Below are 20,324 nucleotides of genomic sequence, written 5' to 3'. Positions count from 1 at the left end.
TTGAATACACTCAGGATGATGTCTTGGATGTCTGAGGGCTGCTAAGCCTGTGATGGTGGACAAGGCTGAAGAGTTAACAGGAATGTTTTCCATAGCAGACACTTCTTGCACATCTTACTGGATTAAGGAAGGTAAATCCAGGAGATGTTTTTTTTTGGCAAGTAATGCAGTAACAGGCACTCTGGAATACTCATCATATGTGATTAATTTTATTTTATTGTAAGAATTGATCTCATGGGCTCTGGTTAGAACACAGCTATTGCTTGAACTTGGCTGGATTGGGGAAGCTGCAATGTACTCTGACATCTAGGCTGGTTTGATTTTAGATAGGGATAAAACCTTCTTATAGCTTCAAATTATTTAGTTTCATTATGCAGCATATTACATAGGTTTCTAAATGTTGTTCAGTAGCTTAATTGGGAAGCTATTTAGTGGAAATTCATGGCCCCATCCGAACTGTGTTAAAAGCTCTGGAATGTGAGGAGCAAATTGGTTGCATGGTCGCTTGCCTGTGTGCAATAAGAGGGCAAAATTAGTGGTGCTGTAATGTACCTATGCTCTGAATAAAAAAAAAAAAACAACCAAGCAAACTCCTTGCTCTTTTGTCTGTGCCCAAGGACTGAAAAGCACTAAATGCTGTTTGTTGGGGGTTTGGTTTCATTGGTTGGGTTTTTTTGGGCACTTTTTCAAGTGACTGATTTTCATGAAGAGTATGCACTGTTCGCTTTCAGGGAGCTGCTGGGTTTGGTGAAGGTCTCTTACCAAAGAACTTCTCAGTCCTGTGGTAAGAGGTAACAGGATTAGCTCAGACTGAAAAGTAGTAAGTTATTTTCATTTTGAAGATTTCTTCCTGTCCAGTAGTCACGCTAACTTTGGTTTTGTGTCTTGAACTAGTTGTTTACAGAGCAGATAGACTTATTTGCTTTGTCTTCCAGAGGATAATTTTAAATGCAGACCTTGCTCATGGCAGTTGTTGTTTGGTAAAGTCTCACACCTATACTGTGGCAGTGTATTTGTCTCCTCTCTTTGAATGAGATGTAGAAAGTCATAGAGCCCCCTGAGCTAGTGCTGCTGTTCATTGCATTTTATGTCACAAACTGTGCCCTGAAAGCATATTAATACATGTTCTTTCCTTTTCTTCCTCAGATAAACTTCTAGTCTTTACTGTAGCAACTAAAGAAACTGATGGCTTTCACCGTTTCATGCGAACTGCAAAACATTTCAACTACACAGTAAAGGTATTGTGTGTTTTGTACCAAATGTTTGTGCTGTCCAACAGAACCAGTTAAATGGTAGCTGACCTTACCTTCATTGTGTGCTGGGACAGAGGGAAACAACAGCAGAGCTGGGGGGCAGGAAGGGCACTTGCTGCTCTCCCTGTTGCTTACCTGCTGATGGCCCTCGGAACCACCATGGGAGAGAGGTGCTTCCACTGCCTTAGGAGCTGCTTTAGGTTTGTAGCTGTCATGGTCAGCATCCTCCTCACCCATAGGTTCTGGCACATTTTATCACAGAGCCTCGTTTTTCAGTGTGGCTGATTTTGTTTGTATGAACACTTCTGGGAACTGCACTGCACTCAAGGGCTTTGGATTGCTATCCTTAAGCAAGGCTGCAACACTGCTGCAAGGAAGGAGGGAGGCTCACAACTGAAAATTTCTGACTTTCCCAGGAGCCTGTAATTTCTGAGAGGACAATGTGTTTCTATGATTCTTTCCAGCCTTTTCTGCCTTGCTCCATGCCTCTGTATGTCACGTACTTAGGTTGGCCTCTGCATGACCTTGGGAAAAAGGGAGGGCACTAATCTTCTGAACTTTCCCCACAAATTGGCTCTGCCAAGAGAAAATCCAGGAATTCTGATGCTGTTATGAAATTTTTCTTCTTAGTTATAACAGTGCCTTCACTATAAATAGGAAATTATTTGGGTCTGCCTTCTACCACTGAATTTAGAGGACTGAGAGAACCTTCCCTAATATGATAAAGCTGTACTAGAGCACCTGAGCAGCCTGAGCTCTGGATACATCTTTTAGCTTTGCAGATTTGTCCAAAACATCATGCTAATGTAGTTCTTCCAGGCTTTATATATTCCAAAAACTTTATGTTCAAAATATGTAAAAAGCTTTTTTTTATTTTTCCTTTTTTGACATGTAATCTGCTATAGTACTTGGCTGGGGAGGAGTTTCATGTTTAACTCAGTTTTAGCAGTGAGCTGTGTACTGGGAAACCTATCCTTTCCTTTTTATACAGAAAAACTTGCAGTTTGGATTAGTTATACCCTGATCCACCCAGGTCTTTTGTGCCTCCTGTTCCTAAAGGGATGTTATTGAATTTTAAAAGTTTCATTCAGAATGTTTTTCTAATACAGATTTTTGAAACAATCCTTAGCTTTTCTTCCTATTTTTTTTCCTGAAGGAGACACATTTGAGTAAATGGCAGTAGCAGGCAATTGCTTGATTCTTATTTGGTTAAGAAATGTCTCTCTCATGTTTTTGCAGTGATGTCATTGTGCTGAATGTTGCTTCAGACATGGAAAACCTACGATGCTGGAAGTCCTGGCTTGCTATGCTTTAATGTGTTGCTTCTGCTTTAGCATCTGTTTTCAATAAGGGTCTGCTTTAAAAAAGCCTCATGGGTTTGGGTACGAGCAAAAAGTGCTTTTTTTTCCCCTCTTATTGCAGATTCTTGGAAAAGGTGAAGAATGGAAAGGTGGTGAGCTGCCCAACTCTATTGGCGGAGGGCAGAAAGTTCGGCTGCTGAAAGAGGGCATTGAAAGCTATGCTGATCAAGAGGACTTAGTTGTGCTGTTTGTGGAATGGTGAGCAAACCTGGCTTCTTGTCTTTGTTTTACTTTGGGTAGATATGCACGAGTAGCTGCTGTGACATGCTGAAAGTTGCATGATGCCTTTATTCTTCACTGTTTTATTTGATAGAGTTGGCATCTTTCTTTCTTCATTCATAAAAATAGTGGATTGCTTTTGGAGCAATCGTTACTTTTTAACAGATTTACAGATGTAAGAGTTGTTCATAGTTCTGCTGCCTCGAGGGGGTAAAAAAATGTTGCTGGGAGCTGACAGGCTTTTAGGCAAGCATTTGTCCTCTCCCTCTTCAGCTGCAGTGAGAGCAGGATGTGGCTGCAGGCTGGGAGTGTGGATGGGAGGGGGAGCAAAAGCAGCTCCAGAAATAGTGTCCAGTAGGGACCAGAGGCATAATCTTGTTCCATGAAGTAACAGTGATATGGAGGAAGCTGGGAAATGGCTCCCTGAGGAAAGCATTTAACAGGAGAATGTCTATGTGTTAGAGAGCTGAAACAAGAGTCTTGGTGTCAGATGTAGCCTGGTGCCTGTGCTCTCTGTGTGATGGAAGCATGGAGAGACAGTGCTGCTGCAGGTGCCAGATTATAGCTCACAGCACAGCTATGCTTGAACATCCTCCCTGCAGGCCAGATAGGCTTCTCCTGTCACAGAAAGCATGGAGCAAAAATGTGTTCAAAACACACTTTATCTGTTGCTTCCCTCTGCCTTTTCTCTTCCTCTTATTTTACTCCTGTGACAGCAGCATGATCAGAGTAGCTCAGAATCCAGCTTGCAGCAGACACCAGGCTCTTCCACACTGATGTTAACCAGAGCTGGGTCACAGCTCTTAAATAATCACTGCAAGGAAGGTGTGGGACCCGGTCTGCAATCAGGGACAGGAAGCTCCAGTGGTGACCGGCAGCCTTGGAGAGAGTCATGGATGAGTTCACCCATGCTGCTGTTACCACGTCATGCTGGAATGTCTGCTCCAGAATTCGCTTTCAGCTTTTAACCTGCTTTATCTATTTAAAATTTGACAGTTGAGGAAACTTAGGGGCACTTTTTCAAGGCTTGGCAGGTTTTGCATGGCAGACATCATCACAAGGCAGAGTGGTTGGACACTGGCATTTTATGGAAAGTTAATTTGTTTTGCAAAAGTTAACATTTTGGGAAAGTTGGAGTAGCCATTAAACTGGTAGTAAATTCAAATATGTTACTTAATTTTCTGTTCCAATTTTACTTCTTGTGATGAGTGAAAGAAATACCTAGAAAGCAAAAAAATCTAATTTTCACTAATTTATAAGTATGCATTATCAGGGATGCTTATTATGCTGAATATGTTTTGTGCATGCTTAGGTCTGTATAAGTTACCTAGTTTGAAGATACACATCCAGTTTTTGGATTTCTTTTATTATTGACTTGCTCAATTTTGCATTTGCTAAATGGAAAAAATCTTTCTAAAAGTAAATACATTATCTGTTTGTTCATAGTGTTGTCCTACTAATCATACAAGAACTGAAACTTTCAAAGGTTACTTTCAAAGATTTTGTTCTGTGCTAAAACTCAGATAAAACAAGCATTTCCCAAGTGTTTTCTACTTACATTGAATTTCTTTGTTTCTGAATTTATTATCCAAATTCATAACTATTTTCTTCCTATGTGGTAAAATATGTAAATTTACTATCACATTGGTACAAAGGTCTAACTCATATTTTTCTCCATTATTTTTCTCCATATATTTTCTCCATTTTTCTCCCCCTCTCTGGAGGGGCAGGCTGTCTGCTGGCACGGGTGAGAGAGTACAGAGGACCATGTATGTTGAAGTGCAAAGATCCATAATCTTTCTTCCCATGAAAAATCACAGGATATAAGGCCTCCCAAGTTCCTGAAGTCCAAAATCCCACGTACATATTTGTTTAAAGCTGGTGGAACTAATTCCAGACAGGAGAGGAAAAAAACAGTTTGCTGATTCTAGCATTATATTTTAATTTGAATGAGCTTTTGCATTTCCACAAATCCTGGTTTGCAATTGAAAAGCTGATCAATGTAGCAGTAAGTTTGGAAAAGACAAATGTCATGAACTTCCTTTCTTCTTCAAGTGTTTTTTATTATATTCATTGTGAAGCATTTGGAATATTAATCTTGGGGGTGGGGAAAGGAAATGTCTGGTTTGCTTACTGTAACTAGGAAAGTAATTTCTAGGGAGCTGTTTACTTAACAAACTTGGTTTCTTGGTTTTGTTTGGTTTTTTTTTTTTCAGCAGTTTTTTATATGGCTCAGAATTCTGGAAATAGTTTGAGCTTCTTCTGTGGACAGCTTGTGCCTATGTGTAGATAGCAAAATGCCTGCAGATGGAACACTATTTAAATTAGGCTTGTTTTTTGCTTGAGCCAACTTCTGGTTTATTTTGGACCATTTCAGATTGAACTGGCTAATGGCCAGTGTAGACTGGATAAATTGGTTGGTGCTGTGACTGTTCATCCAGAACTCTCACAGACATCTCTTTGTATTGTGGAAGAATTTTGAAGCCTCTCAGTTTGTTGTTTGTTTTGTTGTATTTTTAAACACTCATTAGAAACTAAGGGATAATTATATTTTCTGTGTATCTCAAAATGGTTAAGGTGTGGTCCTAGTGAGGACACAGTCTAAGTGACAAAATAGTTTTGTGTCTGTTTTGTGACATTGCTAGTCACTATCTTGTATTTTGAGCTCTCACTCTGCAGCTCCATTAGTAGTAAGTTCTCATTGCTGAAGTTGTGGATGCAAAACTTGCATGGTCAGTTCTAGAGCACCCGAGTCTCTGCTGCAGTTTCCCCGTGTTGCTGGGAGTGCAGGGTGCATAGCCAGGATGCTTTGCTGCTGCAGAAGAGAGGGAGGGAGAGGAGGATTCCAGTCCCAAGCATCTGCCATCTGGGAGCTTCAGGAAATGGGATTAGGTTGTGGAAACTTTCTGTTTTTTTTTTTTTTTCTTTTTTTTTCTTCTTGCTTTATACTTAATTTGAAGGATTTATGAAGAATAAATAAAAGAGTCTCTGAGCTGTTCCTGCTTGCCAGGGAAGCCTGCTTTTTGCTGGATAAGTCCACACTGTTTTTCACTGTCAAAATTTGATGTCTTGTTTAAAGTAAGTCATTGTATCATCCCTAATAACAGTACAAACTATCAAGTTTATGACAACATAAACTGTCATAAACTGTTTTGTGATGGCTTTCATGGGGTAGACCTGAAGTGAATCCCCCCTTACAGCAGGAGGTGGGGTCTGACTAGTGGTGGGGTCTACTACTACTGAATGTAATCTGGCAGAGCAGGTAAACAAGGCAAACGATGCATTTGCAGGTGTTAAGAAGTTTTCCATTTGCCTGGAGAGAAAAGTGGGAGCCTCATAAAGCAGCTGATGAGGATACTGTCACCAGGGGGTGGGAGGCTGGCGGAGGTCCTGCCCAGGAAGAGGTGTGGTGACAGCAAGTCACCTCTTGACAAGAGGGCCTTGGCCATTAGTGGCCAGTGTAGGTTCCTGCTGGATTAATAGAGCTGCGTAATATCCATTGCAGTTTAGCAGCTCAGCTCTTGGTTTAGGATTATGAACTGTGCTGTATTAACTAGCATATCCCTTTCACAAGCAGAGCCTGTGGCTGGCCCAGCACGTTGCTCAACTTTGGCTTTCTTTCACAGAATGACAGTCCTTGGAAGCAATGTTCCAGGGTGTTTGGTTCCTTCCTGCAGCTGTAAGTCCTAGCAGCAGCAGCACTGCCCTGATCACAGAGGAGAAGCACAGCCTGCCATGAGCTGTTAGGTTAAAGCCTCAGACAGATCTCTTTTTGTCTGTCTTCAATGTGTCTCCTGTTTCTTGTGTGTTCTACAGGCTTGGTCTGGCATTGAGTCGGGCTACAGAAATTGAATGGAAAAGGGAGTGAAATGTATTCCTGTAAATGTGGGAAGAAACAGGCATTTTTTTGTGAAACTGGGGAAGGTCCAAAATGTACAATTTCTTTCATGCGTTCTTCTGCCAAAGTTGCAGAAAAACATAACAGAGTTTTCAGAAAACCACTTACTTATATAGACTACATAACACAGTTCCTCTCCAGGGTTTATATTTTGCTTTGTGGTGAAAATATTTTTTTACATTTGTAAGCCAGCTGTTGTTCAGTTCTCTTAGGCCAATTTCATGAAATCCTCTTTGAAGAAATGACATCTTGAGTAATTTCAGAACTGTAATAAGAAAGTACCATAAGTCACTAATGGTTGATCTGTTGGCACTATTGCTCTGTACTGCAGATGGGAGTGCTGCTGTCCTAGTTAGCCCAGCTAAAAGAAGAGTCTTGGTCAATGTTAGACCTTGGTTTTTGGTAGCTCTACTGTTACTTTGCCTTTTATCAGGGCTAGTGATTTTCCATTTTTAAGGTACATGTGCAGAGCAAGAATATTCCTGTGTTCATATGAGGAAACTGCAAGGCTGAGATGGTGCCATTGAAATATTTTGCTGCTTCAGCCAGAGACTAATCTGTGATGTGATTCCAATTTCACTGTGACATTCTTCATGCTGTGTAAAGTGAACCTTGAAGTGGGAGGCATTGGCACAGGTCACCCAGAGCAGCTGTGGATGCCCAATCCCTGGCAAATTCCGCGTTCCAGGCCAGATTGGAAGGGACTTTGAGCCGGCTGGTCTGTTGTGTGGCATCCCTGCCCATGGTGGTGGGATAGGTTTGTTTGTTTGGTGGTGTTCCCAACCCCCTGTACCCATCAGGCATTGATTTAGATTTGGCTCAGCCGCAAGAAACCACCAGGCTTGGGATGCTCCATTCCTGCAGGACCTCGGCCAAGCCCAGGCAGGTTTCATTCTGGTTTGGCACACTGTTGACCTTTGGCTGTGTCTAACAGCCAAAGATGAGCCCACCACCTTTAGGCTTTTATCCTCAATAGGAATTGTGACTCAAAGGCAGGTAAAGTTTTTCTTAAATAGGTATTGTGATACTTTGAGCCTTTTTAAGTCTTCAGCACATTAAAGAGGTTGAAGGAGAAATCTATGCCTTGTCAGGATGCAATACACTTTTTTTGGACAACTAGAGTTCATTGAGATCTAAGTACATTCTTGTACTTAGACTTTTTAGAAGAGTGAGTGCTATTGGTTTGGGAACAAGATCATCTAGATTTTCTCAATGAAAGTAATCTAAGTAATTTTTCAGTCCTGCTTTTCATCCATTAAAGTTTGATATTTTAAATTGTTGTTCTTAAAAACATAAGCAAAATACCTGAAATAGGAAAATGAATTTCAGATAAACAAAATGCGAAGAAAAAAGAATACCCAAAATGTGGGAGACTAAAAAGCAGAAGAAACTACTTTGGATAAGTAGTATTGATTGAAGTATCTCTCCTAGAAGGGTATAGAATTTTTGCATGGTGGTTCAATACGATTTGAGCCATTTTTCAGAATGAAAGGGCTGTTTGATTTTTAAATTTGAATAGTCCAGTTTTGAACACAGAGACATTAAAATGAAACCAGCCTAACGGATGTGTTTTCTTTCCTTTTAAGCTATGATGTTATCTTTGCCGGGGGCCCTGAAGAGCTGCTAAAGAAATTTCAGGAAACTAATCACAAAGTGGTGTTTGCAGCAGATGGACTAATTTGGCCAGATAAAAGGCTGGCAGACAAATATCCTGTTGTCCGGAGTGGAAAACGATTCCTGAACTCAGGAGGCAAGTGGGATCCTCAAACACTTGACCTTGAGCATGACCCATCTCTGTTACCTGTTCTATGTACTTGTTGCATGTGGAGCTGTTCCTGAATTAGCCGAGAGCAAAGCTGATGGCTGGATATGCTGTCATCTTCCTCCCCTCCCCACTTGAATAGCTCCTCTTCTCTGCTCAGGAATAGTTTTCATTCAAATTTGCACAGTGTGTGTTTGGCAATAACCTGTAAAAAGCAGATAAATATGGTCAGGGTCTAGCAAGCAGCTCTGCATGGCAGTGCAATGCTGTGCAAGGATGACTCCATTGCTGCAGAAACAATGCAGTGCACGAGCCCAGCAGAGCAGCATGTGCTATTTATAGCCTGGTCACAGAATTCCCAAACTCAGCTGCCTGGTTTCTGGACATCTTTGCACACAAGGTGGATGTGCTGGCAGCTCTGCCTGGCCTGGCAGTATGGCTTACACAGCTCCTTCTACAAGGAGTGGGAGCTACTCCCTGTAATCTTAGTGACAGATGAATTCTGAAATCCTCCTTTAAATGCCAGCTTTGCTAATAATTTTGCACTTGATTAATACCTACACAGCACAGTGTTTGTATCAGAGCATAAGCTATTGAGTTTGTCATTTCTAGGGCACCCTTCTTCAGTGTGCAGATCTGGGAGTGTCCCTGTTTCTTTCCCTCACCTATCTGTCCTATCTTTTTTTATTTTGGTGTATATTGGTTTTGAGTTGAATTCTCATTGTATTTCTGGCAGTATTACATTCGGGTGTCTCTGCCAGTAAGAAGTGAGTGATGAAAAGGAAACTTTTTCCGCAGATGGGCTTCTTGGGAAAGTGATAGTCTGATATCATGTTTTGGCATGATATCATCCATGGCAGGTCCGATTAATTTTTTCTTAAAATACCATTAGTATAAAAATAGCCAATAATTATTAACTTTTTGAAACAGACCTGTTACATACATCAGGAAGAAGATTGGATTTTGAGCCAAGTTTCATAAATTTCATACTTTTTCTTTACTGGGAGCACTCATAATCAAGTCCCTGGTTGTTAGACAGTGTTGTCAGGGTAGTGTTTTTTATGGAAATAACCTATGTGTGTGATGTTGCAGGATTTATTGGTTATGCTCCATCCATAAATCGTATTGTGCAGCAATGGAATCTGCAGGATAATGATGATGACCAGCTATTTTACACCAAAATCTATCTTGACCCATTGGCAAGGGTAGGTAGTAACTCGCTTTTTCTTTTCTTTCTGCTTGAAAGAACATGCTGCTCCTCATAAAACACCAGGAGATGAAAAGACAAGGAATGCTGTCTGTACTGGAGTGCCATGTTGACAGTTGTTTGTTCTCCTGAGGTTCCTGCTGCTGGAATGATGAACTGGCTCCCAAAGGGTCATGACTTGATATATTATTTCAGGCTGTCTTCAGCCCCAGGCAGGTTGTGCTTCATTGTTAGAAATAACAGCTCTGAGGTGTATGATCAGACACATTTATCTCAATGAGGGTCCCATGTACTTGGCACTTTGACAGCCAGAGAATGTGGCATTTTTCCAGGGTGTCACTGAACTACTTGCTGATCCAGTGTTTTATATTTTGGCTTGCTGCCATTTCAGATCCCGCCTTCAGCTTTCTTTGTTCAATAAAGCTGCATTGTAAATTTTGGGTGAAGACCTCTCTGTGTCCTCACTTAACAAAGTTCTCTGCTGAGTTGCAGTGTTGAAGCATGATAGGTGTTAGAGGCATGTCCCTGATGCTGCAAAAAGAGGGATAAGGGAAGCTGACAATATATTGATGCAAAAAGACTTTAGAAACTGATACAGAAGAATTTCGAGAAGTATTTTGGTAATTCATGTGCTTAAGGCAGATGCAAAGTTTTTGGAATATATACATGTTGTTTCTGGCATAACTTAATGGAAAATCAGGTCTGTTTGGATACAGATTCAGAAACAGAATAGAGCATTTCTGTTGGAAGGGACCTACAGTGATCATCTGGTCTGACTGGCTGACCAATATGGGCCTCACCAAAAGCTAAAGTGTGTTACTAAGCTTGTTGCCCAAATGCTTTTTAAGCACTTGAGAGGCTTGGAGGTATTGACAGCCTCTCTAGGAACTGATCCAGGGTTTGACCACCCTGTTCATAAGGAAATGCTTCCTAATGTCCAGTCTGAACCTTTCCTGGTGCAGCTTTGAACCATCCCCACCAGCTCAGCACCTCCCTCTCCCCTTGCCCTCCTCAGGAAGCCATAGGGAGCACGGAGGAGTCCTTCAGCCTGCTCCTCTAAACTAGACAAACCTCAGCTTCTCCTCACAGGAAATTCCCTCCAGCCTTTAATGACTGAGCTGCTTACGTGCAAGTTCAGTCAGATGCCAGGTATGCAATTGAAGAGACAGGGTGTAGAGATATTAAAGCTGATTCTGCATCCAAATCAGAAGTAATGTAATTGGTTGTCTAAATGGATTGTCTTCTAGACCAAAACTGTGTATGTGTGCAGAGCACTGCTGCTCCACGATTCAAAACACTTCCATGGTGCTTGCTGTGCATCACCATTGATCCTCTGTGTAGTAATAATATGCCCAATGCTGTAGAATGTGTAAGAAGATTTTGGAAGACCAAAACTAAGGACGTCATCTGTTTTCAAGTGTGCTTTAAATGTTACATTCTTGAATCAACATTTTAAAAATGGTAAACCATGGTATTTAAAGTAAGCTAAGATTAGTAATACAACATTAGGAACATGTTTTAAAACCACCAGTGTTTTCTATTTACACATGATACTTACATTTGACTTTTATATTTTTTGTGACTCTGAAACACAGCATGTTTTGTTTCTTGGCCAAGACTTGTTAATTTTTTTTTTTTTAAGACACAAATTTTCTTTGGCTGATACTGCAAAATTGCAACTCCTGTGGAGAGTTATGACCTTTACCCTTCAAGTTTAAAGTTTTTGCATATACAAAACTGATTGCTATAGAACTGCACAACTTGGGAATACAGAAAAATACAGCAATTTGAAGAACACATTTTCCCTGATTCCTTGCTGCCACTGTGGTATAATTGCAGTGTTGCTGTAAAAACATTGGCTTTTAGAACGCCTCAACAGCTTTGGTACTTTGATTTCAGGAGCGCATTAACATTACTTTGGACCACAAATGTACAATTTTCCAGACCCTAAATGGAGCTGTTGGTAAGTGTATGATTGGCACATCGTGTGTTTCATTAACTGTTATTAACGCTTCTTTTTTTGCTTAACCATGAATGTAGTTCTTTAAACATGTGCTTATTTTAAGGAATTGTTTGGATGGGTAAAGCTGATCACCAGATTAGTTACAGGTCTTTTGGTTGATTATTAATTGAATTCTCTCACTGTAAAATATTTGATTTGGAATGGAAAAAATAGTTTTAAATAAATGAAGTTAGCAGTAAATATAGAGTTAAGAATAATTTTTCTATTTGCCTTTTCAAAACTTAATTACAGAAGTAAGATTAGTAATTAAAATTGCATTTTAGATGTTCTCAAGCAAATGGCTATACATAATGAAGTAGAATGTAGAATAACGTAGAATTTCCTTTATTTAACTGTCATGAATTTAAATGGAAAAATGCATCTGTGCGAACTTCCTTTCTTACTTCTGACCTTTAATTTTGGAGCAACTTTTTTGTAGTCAGATGATATCTGAAATAACTGATTTCTCTATAAATAGCAATACTGAAGCTACTGATGAGAAACTATGAAGTTTGATGTCACCTTTTTATCATAAGGAGCTTAGAATTCAAGATCTAGTTAGAAAAAGTGAACAAAAGCTTCTAAATAAATAATACTGACAATGAGAGCAACAGCAAGGTATATTGTATAATCAAGGACTTTAAAACTCTGAAATTTTAGCTTTTTTAAGAACTTGCTGTATTGCTTTGTTGATTTGCAGATGAAGTCCTTTTGAAATTTGAAGAAGGAAAAGTAAGAGCAAGGAATTCAGTGTATGACACCCTACCAGTCACCATTCATGGAAATGGTCCCACTAAAGTGAGTGATAGTTTGGCTTTATTTTCATGTAAAACCAAGAGGAAACTTTTGCTATGCATCACTTTGTCAGTGTGGTTAAATTCTTCTGTTTTAAACACAGGATGGAATCAAAAGGACAATAGACAAAAAATTGTCTCTAGTTTGTAAATAAACTAGCATAAAAAATTTCCCAGAATTTACTCCCAATAGGTAAAAGTATTTTATTCATGAGATACTTCTGCTTTCTACTTTATCTCTCCAATCTGCAGATTAATAAATTGTGCTGGTTAGATACACTTCTTGAAATGTACACCAAATAATTTTTACATTCTGATGTGTAATACTTTTATTTTTCACCTCAAGTACATGTCATTTTTATAAGATACTTATTTTTGTAGAGTTCATGGTACATATGTAATCTGTTTTGTCAACAAAAAGAATAAGATCAAGTTTTTTACCTGCTGTTTTTTAATGTTTGTTTCCTGTCAGTTGCCTTTAGTTACAAGTGATTAAATGAATAAACCTGGATTGTTTGAAAGGTACAGATCATCCTTTGCACGCATCTTTCATTAATTTAAGCTGTTCATTTATGTATCAGATTCACCTGAATTATTTGGGAAACTATATTCCCAATGCTTGGACACGGGAAACTGGCTGCAGTGTTTGTGATTTGGACTTACTAGACCTGTCAGCAGTCAAGGTAAGAGTACTCTGCACTGAACAAGGGCCTTTTGGGTGCAGCTGATAGGTGTGCAGCGATTCCTGAGGCCAGGTGGCTTCATGCAATATGTTTTACTATTTTGGGGAATATTTTTATACATGTGTTTTAATAAAGGTTTGCACAGTGTTACTGAAGATGATGCCATACCCAAAAGTCCTCCAGATTTTCACCCCTGTTCACTGAGGGTGAATGAGCAATTTTTGAACTGTGCAAGGTTCTAGAAAGTAATTAGAATTTTGAAAGAGGTAGAAAAATTCTAGATATTTCAGATTTTTTGACCTACAAAACAGTCAATATGCATCATTTGAACAACTTCTGTTGTAAATAGAGTTTAATAATCGACTAACATCGTTACAATTACTATTTTCTGAGATTAAACAGTCCAAAACAGCATTGCCTTGTAGAGGACAATACGCATATTTGTATTATGTAAGCAAATGTGTTTCTGTAGAAGAAGAAGAAGAAGAAGATCTGAATTTCAGTAGAGTTTTCAGCATTCTTGTAGGACAAATACACACATACACATGGCGCGTGTGTGTATCCAGTACTTGGCAGCTTTGGCTCTTCCACTCCAAGCATGATGTCTTTCATGTTTCTGTAAATATTTCAGCTTGTACACAGTAAATTTGAGGCAGAGTAAATACTGACCTCTGCCATGTGGAATTGTAAGACTTGGACAAAAAAGTAAATTCTGATTATGTCTAACAGGATCTTTCCAGCAGATGTTTCATTTCTGTTCTGTATTGAAGATTTGAATGAGAACAGGTCTTTGGAAGATCACATTAAGGATAGCATGAAAGAAATAGTGGTTTGTTATCTTTGTAATAAAAGGAAAAAGTGAAAGAATTTCTGGGCAATAAGTAGCTAATGGACTGGAATATAAACTAAAAAAGTTTTTGCCAGAATTTTGATAACTTTCAGATTTTCTGTTTATAAATTTAATTTTCTTTTAAGTTAAACTTTTGAATGGTGTTAAAATTACATAGTGTCTGCTCTCCCATCATAAAGTTTGCCTGAGGGAAAGATGTTGTCAAAGATTTTTTTTCCCATGATGTTGGTATTTAAGATGTGGTTTTGGAGCAGTTAAATCTGAAAGCCAGTAAGGGGGATGCAATGATTTACAGGATAGCTTCCTATAGTTTATGTACATCTACTTGGAATGTGCCTTCTTTACTGTAATGCATTCTTTGGACTTTATGCCTCACTCACTCTGCCAGAAGAAATAACAAGGCTTTTCCTTGGCCTCAGTGGAGGTGTTTACTTCAGGCATTTCTGAGTACCAGCAGGATTTGGTTTTCTGAACGTGCTCTCTGTTCAGGCCAGTCTGGTTGCTACTTAACAAGAAATTTTCAATGAAAAAGAGCAGTTCCTGTTCTGTGCCTCTAATAATTTTCTCCATATTGTTTTATTTAACTGCCTGCTTTTATGCATTCATATCTTCTGAAGATTTGGCTTTTTTTTGGGATTGCCTATAAAGGAGCTCAGCAGTACATATGCAAGGTCTTTTGCTCAGTCCTTGTCCTTTTGATAGAAACAGGTTCTTTTGGGCTGCAGTCATGACTGAGGTGTGGAAAAAGTGCTGTCTTCTGGTAATGTCAGCAGACTGTGCCACCCCAAATTAACCACCTCTTCAGGTAGAAGCAGCATAATGGAAAATAAGTTGAAGAGGGCGCCTGCACTCAATAAGTGCAAAATGTTGCTACTTTCTTATGGGTTTTTTGTTTTGGTTTGTTTTTTTTTTCTGAAACCTAAATTAAGTTTGTTGCCCAACTTAACCATCCTAGAAATGCTTTTAAATTCTAAAGCTTCTTACTGGTGTGGAGACTTTCCAGTGTGGCTGAAAAGGATGATCTCACTCTTCTCATTTCACTGGCAACTCTTGTGGCAAAAGATCCTGGACTTTGCTCTGGGCAATTGTACTGAGACATTGTCCTGTATTTCTTCCAAAAATTGTCTTACACTCAACTACTGTTTATTAAAAAGTAAACTTTTAAAGTCAAATACATGACCTCACTGAAAATGAGAAAATCTATCAGAAAAAAGGCAACATCTGGGTGCAGACTGGGTATTCCCAAAGAGGTTTGCTGAGAGGCAACTTCTGATTTCACATAGTCTAAATGTTCATTGTGACCTAGATTCAGATTATGCAGTGACAACTCTTTGTGGTAAACCAAGCTCTGAATTGATGAACTCTTTGCTTTGAGGAGATGCAGTTTACAGGAATTTTTCCCCCTAATTTTTTAAACACCACTGTGCTTTGGTCACACTGAGATTTCAGTGTGGAGCCAAGTGGTTCACGTTTCAATGTAATGAAGCAGTGTCAGTAATTCCTCATTGTCCCCATGGCCTTTGCACATCTGGCCTGAACCTCTTTCTCTTTCCCCTGGAGAACAAGGGCAGAATGACTCTGAGTATAAAAATGTACAAAGTACAGTGGCTGCAGCAGTTGTAGCTCAGTGTGCCCAGTTAGCCCAGGCAGCTTTCCTTGTCCCTAGCCATCAGTGGCACCAGTGCCTGTGACAGCCTCAGCAGTGCCACCAGAGAGGGGCACAGGTGCTTTGTTGGAGACACAGCAGTGCATTGCTGATTGTTCTGCAGTTATTGGGGTGTCTGTGTGGCTGTGCTTTCTCAGCAGTCCTCGTGAGGTTTGCAGATGCAGCTGTGAGCAGGAGGGGGTCAGGGCAAACACTGGGTGTTTCTGGTTCCCATGTAGACAGTGACACTGTGAAACCTCAGCATGTCTTGATGCTTTATCCAGACACTTCTCAAGTGGGTGTTGGCCTGCTTAAAGAGCTAGCTGGCAGCCTTTTATGCTCATATAAGGTTTCTCTCTGAGCCTTGTAATGGATTAGATTTTTATAGTAATTGTCTGGTTTAGAGATGGAAATAATTTTTAGTCAGTGTATTTCTTTGTGTAGGAGTTGAGGCCTTTGAAGGTTAAATTTTTTCGTCTTGCATACTGCAGTTATAGACTTCAGGACTAGAAAAAAAGTGCTGTCTGTTTCTTTTAGTGGTCATGATCTCATGGTCTCTATCAAGCACATACAAAGCAGCCAAATACCATCAAAAGATGTGAATTCACTTTAAAATAAGGTCCATGAAAGTTCAGTATTCTTGGATGTAAGGACAGCAGCTCTTAGTTTTTTAAAGATCTTTCTAAAATCACTGAGTAGGGAAGGAATGCAGCGCCCAGTTAAAATGAATGGGGAGAAATAGTGGCTATACATTTATAGAAGGGTATTGCAGTCTTGGGCTTAAAGTACAGCTGAGTGAAATATTTTGTGGTATTTATTCTTTAACTATTTTAAAAAAACTGCTCTCCCCTATATTTTCTTGTAAATGTAATCTGTGTCTGTACCTTGTTAAAAAAAAAAATAAAAATTTGCCATTCTGTTCTAGGTGTATTTCCTTAAATGTTTCTTTTGCTGTTTTAGTGGGTTTTTTTAAAGTAAGAATTTTAAAACCATAGTACATTATTTTCTACTTCCAGTGTGTGTTTCATACCAATATTAAATCCTTTATCTTTTCTTATTTTGTGAAGCCAATAAAAACAATTGGGGTGCATAGTGCTTCTGAGCACACTGGTTTTGATTGTTTGAAAGCTGTGTGGACTAAGTTTATTACATGACATTAGTTGCTCTTTAATATAACTAATCTTAGAAAAGAGGCAAGTCTTATTGGTTGTATCAAAATATCATTTTTTTTAGGAATATCCAAGAGTAAAAATTGGTGTTTTCATTGAACAACCCACTCCTTTCCTAACTAAATTTTTAGACAGACTGTTGACTCTGGACTACCCACGGGAGGCACTCAGTATCTTCGTTCATAATAATGTAAGTATGACTTTATCATTGTACAAAGCTTCAATTTTGGAAATTATGCAATGAATCAAAGCGTGGAGTATATGAATTTGATATAAGAACACAGTTAAAATTCCTAGAAGAGATAATCCTTCAGAGTTTAATATGCAAACCTGGAAAAATTAAATGAAATTGTCAGGACTTACTGAAATCTTTTTAAAGAAACTGCTTAGATTATTCTACTAATGAAAAAAATGTATTTTGAAGTGTGTGCTTCTGGAGGAAGTACTGACTGTCATAAAACAATAGAGTAAAACAAGAACAGAACAGTTCCAGCTGGAAGGGGCCTGCAGTGACCATCTGGGCCAACTGCTGGCCACCTCAGGACTGAGCAGCAGTGGTACCAAACTATTAACAGCTGTCACCTGGTACTTGACATGGGACCTTGTTTTCATCTTGCTGATACCCCAGTGCATTTTTGTTTCTGTTGGCACTCCTGCTGGGTCCCAGGGAAAAATTGGTGTGTTCAGATGTATTTTGACTGCCACTACAAATAAGTTGATTTGAATACTCCCTGCTAATTACCCAATGATCTGGCATTGCTGATGCTTCCCCAGTTACTTCAGTCAGTATTGCTATTTTGGGCAGCCTGGTCCAATGGAAGCTGTCCCTGCCCAAGGTTGGAAGGAGGTGATATTTAAAGTCCTTTCCAACCCAAATAATTCTGTGATTCTTTGATTTTAATGAGTAAAATGTCAAATTTTTGCAATTATTTTGGACCAAAAAATGAGGCTGGAAGAGAAATGGGAGTAAAATTTAGTTGTACCCCTTTTCAGTGTGCATGCATTGCTGTTGATATGATAGCAAAAAGGGGATCAGTAATACAAGTAGAGCTTATCTCTGAAGTGTTCCTTGTGGTTTTATAAGGGGATTTTGAGGGTATAAATGTGATGGGCACATGGGAATTGTAGGCTGTGTAGGTTTTGTAACTTCAGCCAAAAGTTTTATGGTGTTTGAAATGGAATATAAAGACTGAACAGCTTTTTATTATAGAGGGGGAAAACCCCTACCCAATATGTCAATTATTCTAATGTCAGCCATAATAGGCAAAAGCTACAATGAGGGCACTGGTTTGGAAGGATTGCATGCAGCTGAGGGCTCTTAAATACAGGTAAATAGAAAGCTAAGGAGGAGGGTAAATAGAAATTAAAGGAACAGTCAGTAGGACTGCATTTTAAAGAAACAATGGCTGTGCCTGTACAATTTGGTACAGGTTCAGCTCCCTCTCTAAAGAGACTCTGGAGAAGCATAAAAAACTCCTGCATGCCACTGAGGTTGTAGGATGGGTTTTAAAGACTGTAACATAAATATCCTGAAAAATACTGCATAGATAGTTTGTGAGTCTTGCATTGTTGTACAGCTTTGGTTAATACTGCTGATGTGTTGGATTATTTTCCTAAAGTTTTGGACAGAGGAGGTTCGTTTTAATGCCAGATATACTGGAATATCTTCAAACACTGTTTGGCATCTGTTTCTTTAGGACAGAATACAGTGTGTTCTTGGACACTGTGTTTATGATTCATAGTTATTGGTGCCTTACATTTACAATAAAAAATGTTTACATGATTACAGGAGGTTTACCATGAAAAGCACATCAAGAAGTTCTGGGAAAAAGCCAAGAACATTATCAGAAATATTAAAATTGTTGGACCTGAAGAAAACCTGAGTCAAGCAGAAGCCCGGAACATGGGAATGTAGGTTCTAATTTATAAATCTGTTATGTTGATACATACTCACATATTTTCATCTTGCACATGTATTATTTTGTGCCTTTAACGTTTATATCTTCATCTGTGAAAATGGGGGCTTTAGTGGTAGATAAGATCTAGACATAAGACATGAATTGTCAAGTGTTTTATGGTTTTTGTCTAATATAAAAAGCTGTTGATCATTGTGGAACAATCTCTCTGGTTTGGGCTACTTCAGTAGTCTGTCATCTTGTCTTGTGATGATGGCCTAGACAATGCATAGTAATTTTTTTATTTTCCAGCTACCTTGCAGAATTTTTTTAATTTTTGCATTGGATATGCTTTTAACAATTACTTTGTCCCAGTGCTTACTCTTTTTTCTTTTTTCTAAAATGACATTATATTTAAGTAAACATATGGTTAAAGCTTGACCTGGATGTACAGGTGACTGAATTCTCTTTCCTCCTGTGGTTCAAAGAGGCAGGAATATCCTTCAGAAGTGCTCAAGCAGAAGTTTCTCATGAAGGCAACTAACTTTATCTTATGTTTGGTCTTGCTTTTTTCTTCTGTTCTTACTAGAGTATCCAAAACTTTAGCTTTTAAACCTGGCACTTTCTGTGCCTGAAGTTGAGCCTTGGAGCTTGTATCCCATGTCAGCCCTGCCTGTCACAGGGTCTCCTTAGTGCTGCAGCTGGCTCCTGCCTTGTGCCTCTCCCAGCACATCAGCCACATGATGGAGTTTCTCAGCCACCAAGATCAGGACCACCTTGCTGTGGCCCTGCAGCAGCATTCATTCAATGATAATACTTCGAATCTCTTCTACCAGATCTTCCCTGAGTGTCAGAGCAGAGGAGTTAATTTCAAAAGGCCGTTTCTGTTCAGAGGTTGAGCATAGGCTGTTCACAGCCTCAGCTGAAAGAATGAAGGTCTTGAGTCTCTGTGGTGTTCTTGGAAATTTGTTTGAATGGGGCTTTGTTGTGCTGAAGCCACTGGAAGACTGATCTCTGGCTGAGGTCCACACCTCTCCCCTTGCCTTCTAGGAAATGCTGCAGATGTCCAGTGGTAGTGTAAGCACCCATTCACATGTTTATAAATCATTCTTTCTCTGTTTCTAGTACTCTCTAAAGCAGATGTACCATGTTGACAAACTTTTTTTGGTGTATATTATGTGTAACTGAGGTGGAGTTTCTGGAGTTGCCTTTGGCTCTTTGTTTTTATATGGAAAACATAAGGCAGAATCTTCAGTGTCATCAATGTCTATAGTAATACTAAATCTCACCCAAGGACCTGGAAACCTGTCATCTTTTGATAGAACCTACTGACTTATAACAACACTTCAGTGACATTTCCATGTCTTTCTTTATTTTTAGCCTTTGTCTCTAAGGTATGAGTTCTTACAGTTCTTTTTTTCTTGAAGGAAAAATCATCTTTGTTTTTGCCTTGGTTGCAGATGAGATTTCAGCCAGCTGTTGCAGAATTTGTTATGACAGAAAACATGAAAAGGAATTAAATATGTTCAAATAATAATGGAAAGTTGGGAAATATTCACTTCTGAGGTTTTATTTATAAAAAGTAT

The 20,324-nt window shown here is 39.1% G+C and overlaps 1 protein-coding gene across 2 annotated transcripts in view; it reads left to right on the top strand.

Annotated features, from left to right (window-relative positions):
- Window positions 1–20,324, top strand: part of PLOD2 (procollagen-lysine,2-oxoglutarate 5-dioxygenase 2) — a 46,350-nt gene that overhangs the window by 12,879 nt on the left and 13,147 nt on the right. For both annotated transcript variants that reach the window (XM_038145718.1, XM_038145717.1), the window contains exons 2-10: window positions 1,147–1,238; window positions 2,676–2,812; window positions 8,318–8,481; window positions 9,586–9,698; window positions 11,600–11,663; window positions 12,403–12,500; window positions 13,078–13,179; window positions 16,908–17,033; window positions 18,633–18,754. In XM_038145718.1, coding sequence (XP_038001646.1) covers window positions 1,147–1,238; window positions 2,676–2,812; window positions 8,318–8,481; window positions 9,586–9,698; window positions 11,600–11,663; window positions 12,403–12,500; window positions 13,078–13,179; window positions 16,908–17,033; window positions 18,633–18,754 — 1,018 coding nt within the window. The remainder of the gene's footprint in view (window positions 1–1,146; window positions 1,239–2,675; window positions 2,813–8,317; window positions 8,482–9,585; window positions 9,699–11,599; window positions 11,664–12,402; window positions 12,501–13,077; window positions 13,180–16,907; window positions 17,034–18,632; window positions 18,755–20,324) is intronic.

The sequence above is a fragment of the Motacilla alba genome, chromosome 9 (assembly GCF_015832195.1).
Source record: "Motacilla alba alba isolate MOTALB_02 chromosome 9, Motacilla_alba_V1.0_pri, whole genome shotgun sequence".
Taxonomy (NCBI): Eukaryota; Metazoa; Chordata; class Aves; order Passeriformes; family Motacillidae; genus Motacilla; species Motacilla alba.
The sequence above is the reverse complement of the archived record's forward strand: the minus strand, read 5'-3'. Positions and strand labels throughout refer to the sequence as shown.